General features: G+C 40.1%; 1 protein-coding gene across 4 annotated transcripts in view; it reads left to right on the top strand.

Annotated features, from left to right (window-relative positions):
* The window catches only part of ATP13A5 (ATPase 13A5), a 113,397-nt gene extending 104,938 nt beyond the window's left edge, over positions 1-8,459 (top strand). For all 4 annotated transcript variants that reach the window (XR_014824551.1, XM_005670077.4, XM_021070061.2 and 1 more), the window contains 3 exons: positions 2,919-3,007; positions 5,572-5,652; positions 7,786-8,459. Coding sequence is in view for 3 of the 4 variants with exons in the window: in XM_005670077.4 (XP_005670134.1) it covers positions 2,919-3,007; positions 5,572-5,652; positions 7,786-8,046 (431 nt within the window). In the remaining variant the exon portion in view is untranslated. The remainder of the gene's footprint in view (positions 1-2,918; positions 3,008-5,571; positions 5,653-7,785) is intronic.
* The last annotated feature ends 3,801 nt before the right edge of the window (positions 8,460-12,260 follow it).

Raw genomic sequence — 12,260 nt, 5'->3', positions numbered from 1 at the left:
GGAAAGCATTTAAGTCCAATAACTATAGTTTGGGTTACATTCTTTATATTTTCATATGTCTCAAATTATGACTTAATTTCCTCTTTGACCCAGTAGTTTCAAGAATAGTGATTTTTAATTTTCAAGTGGGAAAGTATTTTGTTTTCATTTTTCTACTGCTCTTTTTCTCAATAGCTTACAAATGACCTTTGATTTCCTTTTTTGACCCAAAGTTCTTTAGAATTTTATTTTTAATTTTTATGTGAGGGGATTTTTCATTTAAATCTGGTTAATAATTTATACTTTCATTGTCATGATCAGAAAAAATCTAGCTTGTAATATTTCTGCTTTGGAGACTTTACCCCAGTTTTGTACATCAGGTGTAATAAACTCCAATTTCTAACTTTTTTTAAAAGTCATAGATATTAGAGAAGTAAGATAAAATCCAGTTTTAGCAATTATATTATTCATATTTTCTCTGTTTTCATCCCCTTTCAACTTTTTTTGTATAACCATTTAGTAAAAGGTTTTGAGAACTTGCTAAGATCTTGTTTTAATTATAGTTTTTACAGAATTTTTCTTTCTTTCTTTTTTTTTTTTTGTCTTTTGTCTTTTTAGGGCCATACCTGCAGCATATGGAGATTCCTAGGCTAGGAGTCTAATCGGAGCTGTAGCCACTGGCTTACGCCAGAGCCACAGCAACTCGGGATCCGAGCCACATATGCGACCTACACCACAGCTCATGGCAACACTGGATCCTTAACTCATGAGCGGAGCCAGGGATCAAACCCGAGTCCTCATGGATCCTAGTCAGATTCGTTACCACTGAGCCACAACAGGAACTCCGTAACTGATACTTTTAAATGAAAAAATTTTATAAATATATTCTGATAAACATAATCTTATAATAAATCATATACTCTCAAGGTTACAAGTCACAAGTCCTTAGAACTACTATTAAAATATACAAGCAATTTTATTTTGATGTAACAGAAGAGTCTTTACCCTTCTTAATAGCCTTTGACAGATCAACGTTATGATGAGATATAGAAAAAGTACAGATTTAATTTTTGTGGAACCAGGTGTGAATAGTCACTAACCCTCTTCTTATCTGAAAATCTGTAATGGTTTGCCCAGGACTTGTCTTGGCAAATCACCTGTGCAAACAAAGCCCCATACTTTCAAGTTTACTCATCAATAGCAACTAAGCAAGAGGACAACACTTGATTATGTTTTCCAAGTCAAGCTGAATTAAAGAACAGAGCCTTATCATTCTGTTTCCGCACTGTTCATTTGCGCACTGGCCTGGCCTGCTTTTCTGATCATTGGTCTGAGGACAGTGTGATGTGCACGGCACTCAGCCCAGTTCTAGTGAGTACCAGGCCGTCATCAAGGTGGACACTTGGGCCATCATCCTTTTTCCAGCATCTGGATCCTTGGGACTTGCAAACAATGAAGTAAATGAAAAACCCACCCAGCCATCTCCTGGGGTCTTTTAATCAAACCGCTTAGATGGCTCTATTTTAGGACAAGCAGCTCCCTCTTCTCCTCTCTCTACCTCACTCTCCTCTCAAGCAAGCCTGGGTTTTCTAATGGGAAGGGCTGCATCTAATTGTATATATAAAGTGAAGCATGGGTGGATATGAGGGTGGGTGTAGGAGGTGAGGGTGAAGATGGAGCTCTCATGACTTAAAATAGAGGGCCTACTGTAGAGCAACAGTTGCCTCCAGTTTCTAGTTGGTCCATTTCTAGAGCTGTATGGATGTGGGGGCCAGTAGGCCTCCAACACTGGAGTAAATGAGGTAGAGAGAATGTAAGAGAAAACCTACTTTGTTTATACATGTTGAGGATTGTAAGAATCATTTCTATCACAGCAACAATGATTAAATGCTGCTGTGTGGGACTGAAGGTGCTTTGTAGACCATGCATGTATAAGGCATGGTCTACAAAGCACCTGAAAGCTCTGATGGACACAGGAGTGGATGGGGTTGGGAGACAAAAACATGGATGTTGGCACAGTACATCCAGGAACGTTGAGCTCCCCAAAGTAAGCCAGTTTGGGAGTTGGAGAGAAGGAAGCCAGCAGATGTGCATGCTAGTTTCTCATGTCCTCTTTTAAGTCAGAGTCCCAGGGAAGCCCCCACAAAGTCCCTTTCAGGTGGGCATGGTCTAGTGGACACATAAACGAAGACCTTGAAAGCAGAGTATGATATACACCATATGAAATAAAACATGGTAAGGGAGGACTTGCAGGGGAGGGGGGATGGTCTTTAAAAGAAAGTGGGATTGCAATGGGGCTTTTAAAGAAAAACTGGGACTTGAGCAGTGAGCAAGTTTGTGAGCAAAGGCGCAGAAGCTGGAGAAGTTTGGGCCTCAGTGGAAGCAGCAGGTTCGGAGCTTAACTTTTCATGGCATGTAAAGAAGAGCAGCCAGAGATCAGTTTGGAAAGTCTAATTGGAACCAGCTTGTGGAAGATCTTGAATGTCAGTCATTCAAGACCTTCAAACTTTATTCCCTAGACAAGGAAAAAGAATGAGGTCCGGGCAAGAGAACTGACTATTTATCTGTTCATGCAAGAGTTCATATCACTAGGCCCTCAGTAATAAAGCATCAAGGCCTCTCTGGTGACCTTTTACATGGGCCGTCTCTGCAAGGGGTCCCAGCTGTAGGGGTTCCTCAGTGGGGGAAACTCCTGTGTGGCGTTTACTAGAATGCGTTTAATTAAGAGCTTTCTACACCCAGCCTTTCAAAGAAAGATGTTAAGATATCACCTTTGTCTTTCAAGCATTATAACATATTTAAAAGTATATGAGGATATATCACAGCATCTGAAGATGTATCCAGTGTTTGTCCAACAGAGATCATTGATTCTGCAACGTGTGCCAAATTATAGGAAACTTTCCTTTAGTATCTAAAAATAATGTTTGCTGTTTCTTCAGATATATTCTCATTTCTGCTGGTATCTGCCTTGGGCCTCACAGTTTTCATTCTGTTTTCGGATTTTCAAGACGTATACAGTGGAATGGAGGTACGTGGTATCTGTGACTCCCAGGTGCAGTGGCACTGTATTCACATTGCAATTACAACTCAATTCTTCCTATACTCTTTCTGGCCACTGAATACTGACTGGGAGGCTATTGCCCTTTACTAGAAGAGCAAATAACATGCAGATCTCACACATGCTAGCCTTGGAGTGTTTTCATATTATTAGTCTCATCGGCTTAGTTCATTTATTCTGTTCATACCTGGAATACCATGTTTGAGTACTTCATCGCTCATGCTATACTAACACAATGAAATGAATGCATTCATGCAATCATGAATCCTTCGAGTTTAACTTTTTCATCATGGAGTAGAGATCCTTTATAATATAGTTGTGAAGAGTAAGAAAAAGTTGACTCGTAGGCCAATCGTGTTCTGTCTGTAAGACATTGGCTATAGGGAGCTTTAGTTCAGCAGTTATCATTTGATACAGGGTGCAAGGATCAAAATGAAATGTATTAAGAAGCTATTGAGATTTTCCCGTCATGACTCGATGAATCTGACGAGTATCCATGAGGACACAGGTTCAATTCCTGACCTTGCCTAGTGGGTTAAGGATCTGGCGATCGGGCATTGCCATGAGTTGTGGTGTAGATTGCAGACAAGGCTCAGATCTGGTGTTGCTGTGGCTGTGGTGTAGGCCAGCAGCTGTGCTCCTATTCTACTCCTAGCCTGGGAACTTCCACATGCTGCAAGTGCAGCCCTAAAAAAGCCAAAAAAAAAAAAAAAAAAGAAGAAGAAGCTATTGAGCCCATTTTTGGACCCAGCATTGTGGGAGAAATAAAAGCTAAAGATCACCTCTGGCCTTCCACCTATAGTTTTGTTTCAAAGATGAGCCATATCCGAGTGAAATGATGGCATGGCCATTCATGCTTGAAGAGAATGGAAAATTGAAGTGGGAAAAACATAGAAAGGAGGGCTCTTCCTTGGGCCTGTGGCTACCACGGGAGGCTTCATGCAGGTGATGCTACTTGGTCTAGGTCCAGAAGGATAGGCTGGATTTTGCCAAGTAGGAGGTAGAGATAGTCCCAACCAGGGGAACAGCCCCAGCATGAGCAGAGAGGGCTGAATGAATCTCTTTTGTCTTGGAAATGCAAAAGAATGTAGGGTAGCAGAGATAAAAATCAAAGCAGGTCTTGTTTCACAGAACTCCTGGAAGGATGGCTAAGACCAAGGCAGCAGGCTGTGGAATGTGAGGAAGGCATGGATGGATAAAAGCAGCCAGCCATGTTTGGACTGTATGCCAAGAGCAATGGGTGTCACTGAAGATATTAGAGCAGGTTTTTCAGCAGGGCGCTTGAGATAGATTAATTAGATGACAGCAGGAAGAGTGCAGGTGAGGGCAGAGAGGCTGTGGAGAGAGAAGCAGTTAGGAAGCAAAAAGCTAGACCATTCAGTCATTTAGAAAACGCTCCGCTCCTGGCTGTGCTTGGCCCTAAGGCTACAGAGATGAGTAAAATGTGGTCACTGCTCTCATGTACCTTGAAAGCCAGGAGGGAAGAGCATCACAGAAGCAGGGAATTCCAAACTAGTGTGTGACGAGTGCCTTCCAGGCCAAGGGGTGGAGAAGAGACCTCCCAGATTAAGGTGATGGCAGGAGTGAGGGAAAGGGCCAGGTTCTCTGCCACGATCCAACTCAGGGCCATATCTCATAGCCTTCTCCAGACAACCCTTTTACCCAGACTGCCTGTTTCACAGCCCTGAGAAAGGATGTCCCCACTTAAGGGAAAAAATAGAAAAGTGTAACTTTGGAATAACCCCTATCAGAATAGAGATGAGAATCAGTGGTGAGCATTTGGACACTGCTGAAAGCCTGTGATTTTACTCCCCACCTTGTGCATAGTCATGCTACACGTTCTGAACCCTTTAGGGTGAGAAAGGGAGCTGCATGATTATTCTTTTATCATGGATGCAGCCACAGGAAGTTGTAGCTGTCCCATCTACTACGTGTATTTGGTGGTCAAGGTGTACCTTTTAATCCTTAAAAGGAGATGGGTTGAGTGGGTTCAACTTTCATCAAGCCATTAGACTTAGAGCTAGGAATATTTGTTCAAAAAAATTTTCCCCTGGTTTCCCTCGGTCTCCCTTTTGTTTCTTTTGCTCATATGTCAATTTCACGGAAAAAAATGTCTCTTTTACTCATATGTCGATTTCATGGAAAAAATGAACTCCAAGGAGATTTTGCTTTGGGAGAATTAGAAGTAATAACATCATTAGATGGATGATTGAATCTTCCTTGTATTTGAGACACTTTCCAAAGTTCACTGTCTCGTGTCTGCCACCCAGGTCACATTTTCTCTGCATCTATCATCAGGCAGTGGAGGGAGCAGAGGGCAAGAGGCAATCAGTTCTCTTTTGAATTCTGGCTCTGCCATTTTTTAATTGGTCTTGAGTCCATGGGCAAGGTACTGACCTTCTCAGCTATAAGGCAGAAAGAGTAACAAGCCCAGAGAGTTGTTACAAATATATACATTAAATAAGATAATATTGTGATTTCTTTCCAAGTGTAAGGTATGCAAAGTATAAAGGCAGTGCTTCTTTTGTCAACAGTTCATCCCAACCAAAACATCATGGAGGGTTTCAGTTTTGGTGGCAGCCTTCACCCACTTCTGTGTGGCCTTCTTTGCAGAGGTAAAAGAATTTCTGTATGGCTCTTAACTATTTTTCCGGGGAGATAAATCAAGGGCTGACTCTCAACAGATGCTCATGTTTTAGAGCAACCCCTTTTGTCCCTCAAAGTGATAGTTATTAAAGTTTTGTTAAAACTGTACAGGTTCTCTTTGAAAGAAAAGAGAATGATTTAAAATTCCTCGAAGGAGTTCCCGTCGTGGCTCAGTGGTTAACGAACCTAACTGGGAACCATGAGGTTGCGGTTTGATCCCTGGCTTTGCTCAGTGGGTTAAAGATCCGCCGTTGCCATGAGCTGTGGTGTAGGTCACAGATGCGGCTCGGATCTGGAGTTGCTGTGGCTGTGGTGTAGGCTGGCAGCTATAGCTCCGATTAGACCCCTAGCCTGGGAACCTCCGTATGCCGCGAATGCGTCCCTAGAAAAAGACAAAAAAAGAAAAAAAAATTCTTCAAAGACTGCATAGAAATGCCCTCAGTACCTGTAGTGTAGAAAGCAGAGCTTCAAATTAACTCTCGCTTTGTCTCACATGAAGGCATTGTGTTGTACTTTCTTAGTATTCCCAATAATCTGGTAGAGAATAGACCAGATGACCTTCCAGCTCTAAAATTCAATGAGACCTTTTAGAGTGAAGAACTGTCTTCAGAAGAGCTTCCTTAATTAAGAGAGAAGGGAAGCCATTGCTCATTCTAGTCAATTATCCTTGAAGGCCTTCCTCTATAGCATTTCTCTTCTACTCAGTGTCACCAAATGACTTTACCTACTCAGTGAAAGACTCAGGTATTATTTTTTTAAGGAACAGTTTTTTAAAAAAGATTCATATACTGAAGTTCCTTGGGAAAAGGATCTATCAAATTAATTAAAAATACATATATATATATATATATGCAAATATCCATTTGTATACACTGTGTCAAATTTCTCATACTCTAAGGAATTCCATTTTTGAGACTATATATTTTTTTAAATAGCCCAAAAACAGTGGAAAAAAATTACACTTTTGAAGAATTTTCTTCACATTATTATCTACATTGGTAAAATATTAGACCTGACAAGTGTTCAAAAGTAGAGATACTGTTTATATAGTGATACAGCAATATGGAGAAATGTTACGAGCTCCTGTGGTGGTTCAGCAGGTTGGGAACCTGACATGGTGTCTGTGAGGATATGGGTTTGATCCTTGGCTTCACTCAGGGGGTTAAGAATCTGGCTTTGCCACATCCTGTGGCATAGGTCACAGACGCAGCTCAGATCCGGTGTTGCTGTGACTGGTGTAGACCGCCAGCTGCAGCTCCAGTTTGATCCCTAGCTCAGGGAACTTCCATATGCTGCAAGTGCAGCCATTAATAAAAAAAAAAAAAAAAAAAAAAAGAAGAAGAAGAAATGTTATAAAATCATTAAAAATGATTTATTGAGGAGTTCCCTCGTGATTTAGCAGGTTAAGGATCTGGAATTGTCACTGCTGTGGCACAAGTTCCATCCCTGGCCTGAGAACTTCCACATGCCAGGGTGCAGCCAAAACAAACAAACAAACAAAAAAATAATAATTATGGAAAAGACGGTAGCTACAAATTGTATATGACAGAGAAACTAGTATAAACAAAAGTAGAATGCAAGATTTAACCAATCCTGTTATTACAAATGCATAAAAATTGCATGTGCTTGTGGACAGAGCAAAAAAGAGGACACCCAAAATGGAAAGTAAAACCCATTTGATTTCAAGAATTCATTCATTCATTCATTCATTCAACAAACCATTATTTGATACTTTCTTCGTGGCATGTGGCAGTAATTTTTTTTTCTTTTCTTGACTTTAAGTACATGATTTTATTATCATTTCAGTCAGGCAGCAAAATAATTCTAAGTAAATTGCCAGCCAGGATTTAACCAGGAATTCTCTGGAAATGAAAGACTGCAAGCTTCCGGCAGATTTCTGTGAACATGGTACACACTTGTGTCTCAGGGGAAAGAACCTGGGGAGCTGCTAGGCTTCATGGGACAGCTCAGAGGAGAGTGGGCACAGAACGCCAGTAATAAGCACATTTGGAGGAAGGCCTGGGAAACAGGCAGTGGAGGAGAGCAAGCTGACTGCAAGGAGAAGTGGATGATGGTTTGTTTTTTCCACCCGATTTTTCCAGGATGCCATCCTTCAAAATCGAAAGCTCTGGCTATGGATCAAGAAAGAGCTTGGAATCTATTCTAAAAGTTCATATAGGAACTGGCAAAAAAAACTGGCAGAAGACCCAACCTGGCCTCCCACAAACAGGACAGATTATTCAGGTGATGGCAAAAATGGGTTCTATATCAACCAAGGCTATGAAAGCTCTGAACAGATTCCAAGAGAAAAACTCGAATTGGGAGGCCAAACCACAGAACAACATTTTTGGACCAGATTGTAATCAGACTTGTTCTTACACTTACACTTGTTCTTAACAGCATCCCCCTTTTTCCCAGAAACTACTATAGAGAGGTACCGATAGTCTACCCTGATCTTTTCTTTCTCCATCTGAAGATTCCAAGTGTATTTCTCAGTGTATTGAGCCTTACAACAAAGGCCTTTAAACATGCCTGTTTTGACTGTATCCTCTGTCATTGAGGGAAAATATACATTTCCTTGATTATCACTTTTTTCTAACAAACCATATCCACAATGCATGGCATGATCCTGGTTAAGATGCATAACTTTTCATGGTAGTAAAATTAATAGTGTGGACATCAGCAGAAGAAAGAAAAATTGCAGGGGAGTTTGAAAGTTTCACCAACATATTTTTATTTTCATCTACAGAAATAAAAGAATTTGAAAAAAAAAAAACTTCTCTTAATAAATTGTCAAAAGTTTACTTAACCATATACTCATTTGCAAAGAACCTTTATACGTATACCTTTTCCCAAGGTCGCAGAATTCTCCTTTTGCTTCTTTGTATGGTTTTAATAGAGAAACAAGAATCGAAATTTACTTTAGAAAATTCAGCTCTGAGTGTGGAAGTGAAGGATGATCGAAGTATCCATTAATTGCCTATAATCTTGGCTTGGGCACAGCTAACATCTAAGCAAATTCCACCAAAGTTGGCATCCCCCAAAGTATATTTTTTTGGGGGGCCAGTGAGCTAGAAGATCCAGAGTAGATCACAAAGGTAGTGAAATAAACTATTAAAATGTCCTTTTCACTCAAAGAAGCATGGCATCTTTGTTCTTTATTACTGACAGATGAAAGCCACAAGTTGGCCCAGACCCAGCATAGCTCTTCTTCTTTTTTTTTTTTTTGTCTTTTTGCCTTTTTCTAGGGCCGCTCCCGCGGCATATGGAGGTTCCCAAGCTAGGAGTCCAATCAGAGCTGTAGCCGCCGGCCTACGCCACAGCCACAGCAACGCAGGATCTGAGCCGCATCTGTGACCTACACCACAGCTCAGGCAACGCAGGATCCTTAACCCACTGAGCAAGGCCAGGGACCGAACCTGCAACCTCATGGTTCCTAGTCGGATTCGTTAACCACTGTGCCACGATGGGAACTCCAAAAGCATAGCTCATCTTAAAAAAAAAAAAAAAAAAAAAAAACACTCCTAGGCAAGGGTCTCATAGTGTTTGTATCTACAGCATGACAATTCCCAGGCTCCTAAACAACCTTAAGTTCCATTGCGACTTTTCATAATCAAATCTAAATCAATTATTAGATGTGAATTGATGACCACAAGAAAGGCAACCTCCTTTGCAAATATATTCTGCACATTATTACCTTTAATATATATTAACCTCCCTGTGACCTTGAGAGGATATTTATTTCAGGTGACCACTTTAAATTACCTACTAGGCTTTCCTTGTAACCATAAATCTAATTTTGCTAATTAAACAGATCTTTAATGGGTCATAGTCAATTAGGTAACCAATCCCATTCCATGAGTGCCAATTACATGCCTAATACTGTGATTGTGTGGATTCAATAAAGTCTTTACAATTCTGAAATCTTTACAATTGGAAAAAGGCTTTCAAAATTTCAGCAATTTGTTGCTTTACATAATATTATACACTTTGTTATAAAAATGAGCAGCATAAATGCAAATTCCTGTAAAGACAAATATTTACATTTTATTTGCTTTTTAACCTTTTCTTGGATGTGCAGCTTTTGGAGTGTGATCATTTTAAAATGTGTCTAATTCAGTGGGCACCAATAAAAGATCGAAAGATCAAAGAGATTTTTAGCTTATGATTAAGAAATATATGTCAACCTAAAAAATATGGCAGCTCAGTTTCCTTGAGTTGACATATCTGTGTTTCGTAATTTGACCTTTAGAATGAGAAGACTCAACTGATATACTATGACCTTTAGATAGCACGAAAAGATTTTAAAAAGTCTTTATTCAATAAATGTACAGCCTCCCTCACCCAGTTTTTTCAACAACCTATTAGGTATGTGATAGATGATGATCTTTATTTCACACATCTTTTTTTTGAAGAGAGGGAGGAGACATGATAAAGTGGGACTCTAGACTTTGGTAAAAATACACTCAGAGAAAGGTTTACTAGTCTTGGGGAAAATGTTTGCTAAAAGCATGATGAACATGGGCCACAGAGAGTTCCCGCTATGGGGCAGTGGGTTAAGAACCTGACTGCAGCAGCTTGGGTCACTACAGAGGCATAATGGGTTAAAAGATCTGGCTAGCTGCATCTGTGGCATAGGTCACAGCTGCATCTCAGATTCAGTTCCTGGCCTGGGAACTTCCATATGCTGTGGGTATAGCCACAAAATTTTTAAAAATTGGGGGGGGGTAGAAAAAAAGAAAGGGAAGGGAGTAATCAGGGACCAGGAAGAAAGAAAGGGTCTCTGTTAACTATGATTGTAGCACATGACCTCTTCTGTTATCATTATTCTTAATCCTGCAATTAGGCTATAAAATTTATCTCCAGCCCTGGAGTAAAATCTAAATCAATTAGCAGATTCCAGACTCTCACTGAGTGTCCTGTTTTGTTACTTTATCTACCATATTCCTGGTTCCTTCATTGTCCCCCAATGTCACACCCCCAATATTTACTTGAAATTTTCCTTCATTGAATGCCACACTTTTAATGATGGCACAAGAAGGATATCACTGGCTAGTGGTGTGGTTTGTAGGGTAATGTTCTAATATCTGATAGGATTCCAGGGTATAGAGACCTCTGTCCACTCTGCCAATAAAAATTCCACTGGGAAGGTGTTAGAAAAGGGAACCCTCCTGCACTGTTGGTGGGAATGTAAGCTGGTACAACCACTGTGGAGAACAGTACGGAGGTACCTTAGAAAACTATACATAGAACTAGCATAGGACCCAGCAACCCCACTCTTGGGCATATATCTGGACAAAACTTTCCTTAAAAAAGACACAGGCACCCACATGTTCATTGCAGCACTATTCACAATAGCCAAGACATGGAAACAACCCAAATGTCCATTGACAGATGATTGGATTAGGAAGATGTGGTATATATACACAATGGAATACTACTCAGCCATAAAAAAGAACAAAATAATGCCATTTGCAGCAACATGGATGGAACTAGAGACTCTCATCCTGAGTGAGGTAAGTCAGAAAGAGAAAGACAAGTACCATATGATATCACTTATATCTGGAATCTAATATATGGCACAAATGAACCTTTCCACAGAAAAGAAAATCATGGACTTTGAGAACAGACTTGTGGTTGTCAGGAAGGAGGGGGAGGGAGTGGGGTGGATTGGGAGTTTGGGGTTAATAGATGCAAACTATTGCTTTTGGAATGGATTAGCAATGAGATCCTGCTGTGTAGCCCTGGGAACTATGTCTGGTCACTTATGATGGAGCATGATAATGGGAGAAAAAAGAATGTATACATGTATGTGTAACTGGGTCACCATGCTGTACAGTAGAAAAAAAAATGTATTGGGGAAATAACAATAAAAAAGTTTTAAAAATTAAAACATTAAAAAAATAAAAAGTAGTTTCATTCAACACATAATCAATAAAATGCAAAAATAAAATCATAACACTCCTTGACTTATAGTAAAAGCCTTAAAAAGTAACACAGGATATTGTTTTCTAAATATGGCACCTTATGCCTACATTTAATGATCTTTTGCTAAGGTGAAAAAGAGTCAAACTCCTAAAATACTTCAAAATCCAAAGGGAACAATGGAGCAATCCATACTCCTGACAAATGAGCTGCTTCCAGGGAAGTCACTGGTTCTGAAACACTGGAGTCAGGAGCCCCTTCTTCTGTTCACCCTCTGCCTCCATCTACACAGGATCGAGGAGGTGGGTGTGCACCTTCAGATGGTTTATTAATCAAAGTTCCTCCAACTGCCTAACCAAAGGCTAAATTTCCACACTTCTTTTCTCACCAGAAAAGGAATATGAATTTTGATACTCACCAAACAATTTGTCTCCTATCATTTCTTTCAAAATCACATATAAAAGGTTCTTCATCTCTCTGGCAAATACAGTCACCCCCAGGGAAAAGGGAAACAATATTTATAGAAGAAAAACTATGATGTGATTGTAAGGTCCTCTGCTGGCTCCCTCGAAAGGCTACTGCCTCTGTGGTTCAAGTTGCCACAGAAAATCTATGCTGATAGGGAGAAAAATTTCCATGGTTCAACATGAGA

The sequence above is a fragment of the Sus scrofa genome, chromosome 13, assembly GCF_054392235.1.
Source record: "Sus scrofa isolate SSC_HxYL_T2T_F1_AM1 chromosome 13, Sscrofa_HxYL_maternal_Yorkshire_Landrace_v2.0, whole genome shotgun sequence".
Lineage (NCBI taxonomy): Eukaryota > Metazoa > Chordata > Mammalia > Artiodactyla > Suidae > Sus > Sus scrofa.
The sequence above is the reverse complement of the archived record's forward strand: the minus strand, read 5'-3'. Positions and strand labels throughout refer to the sequence as shown.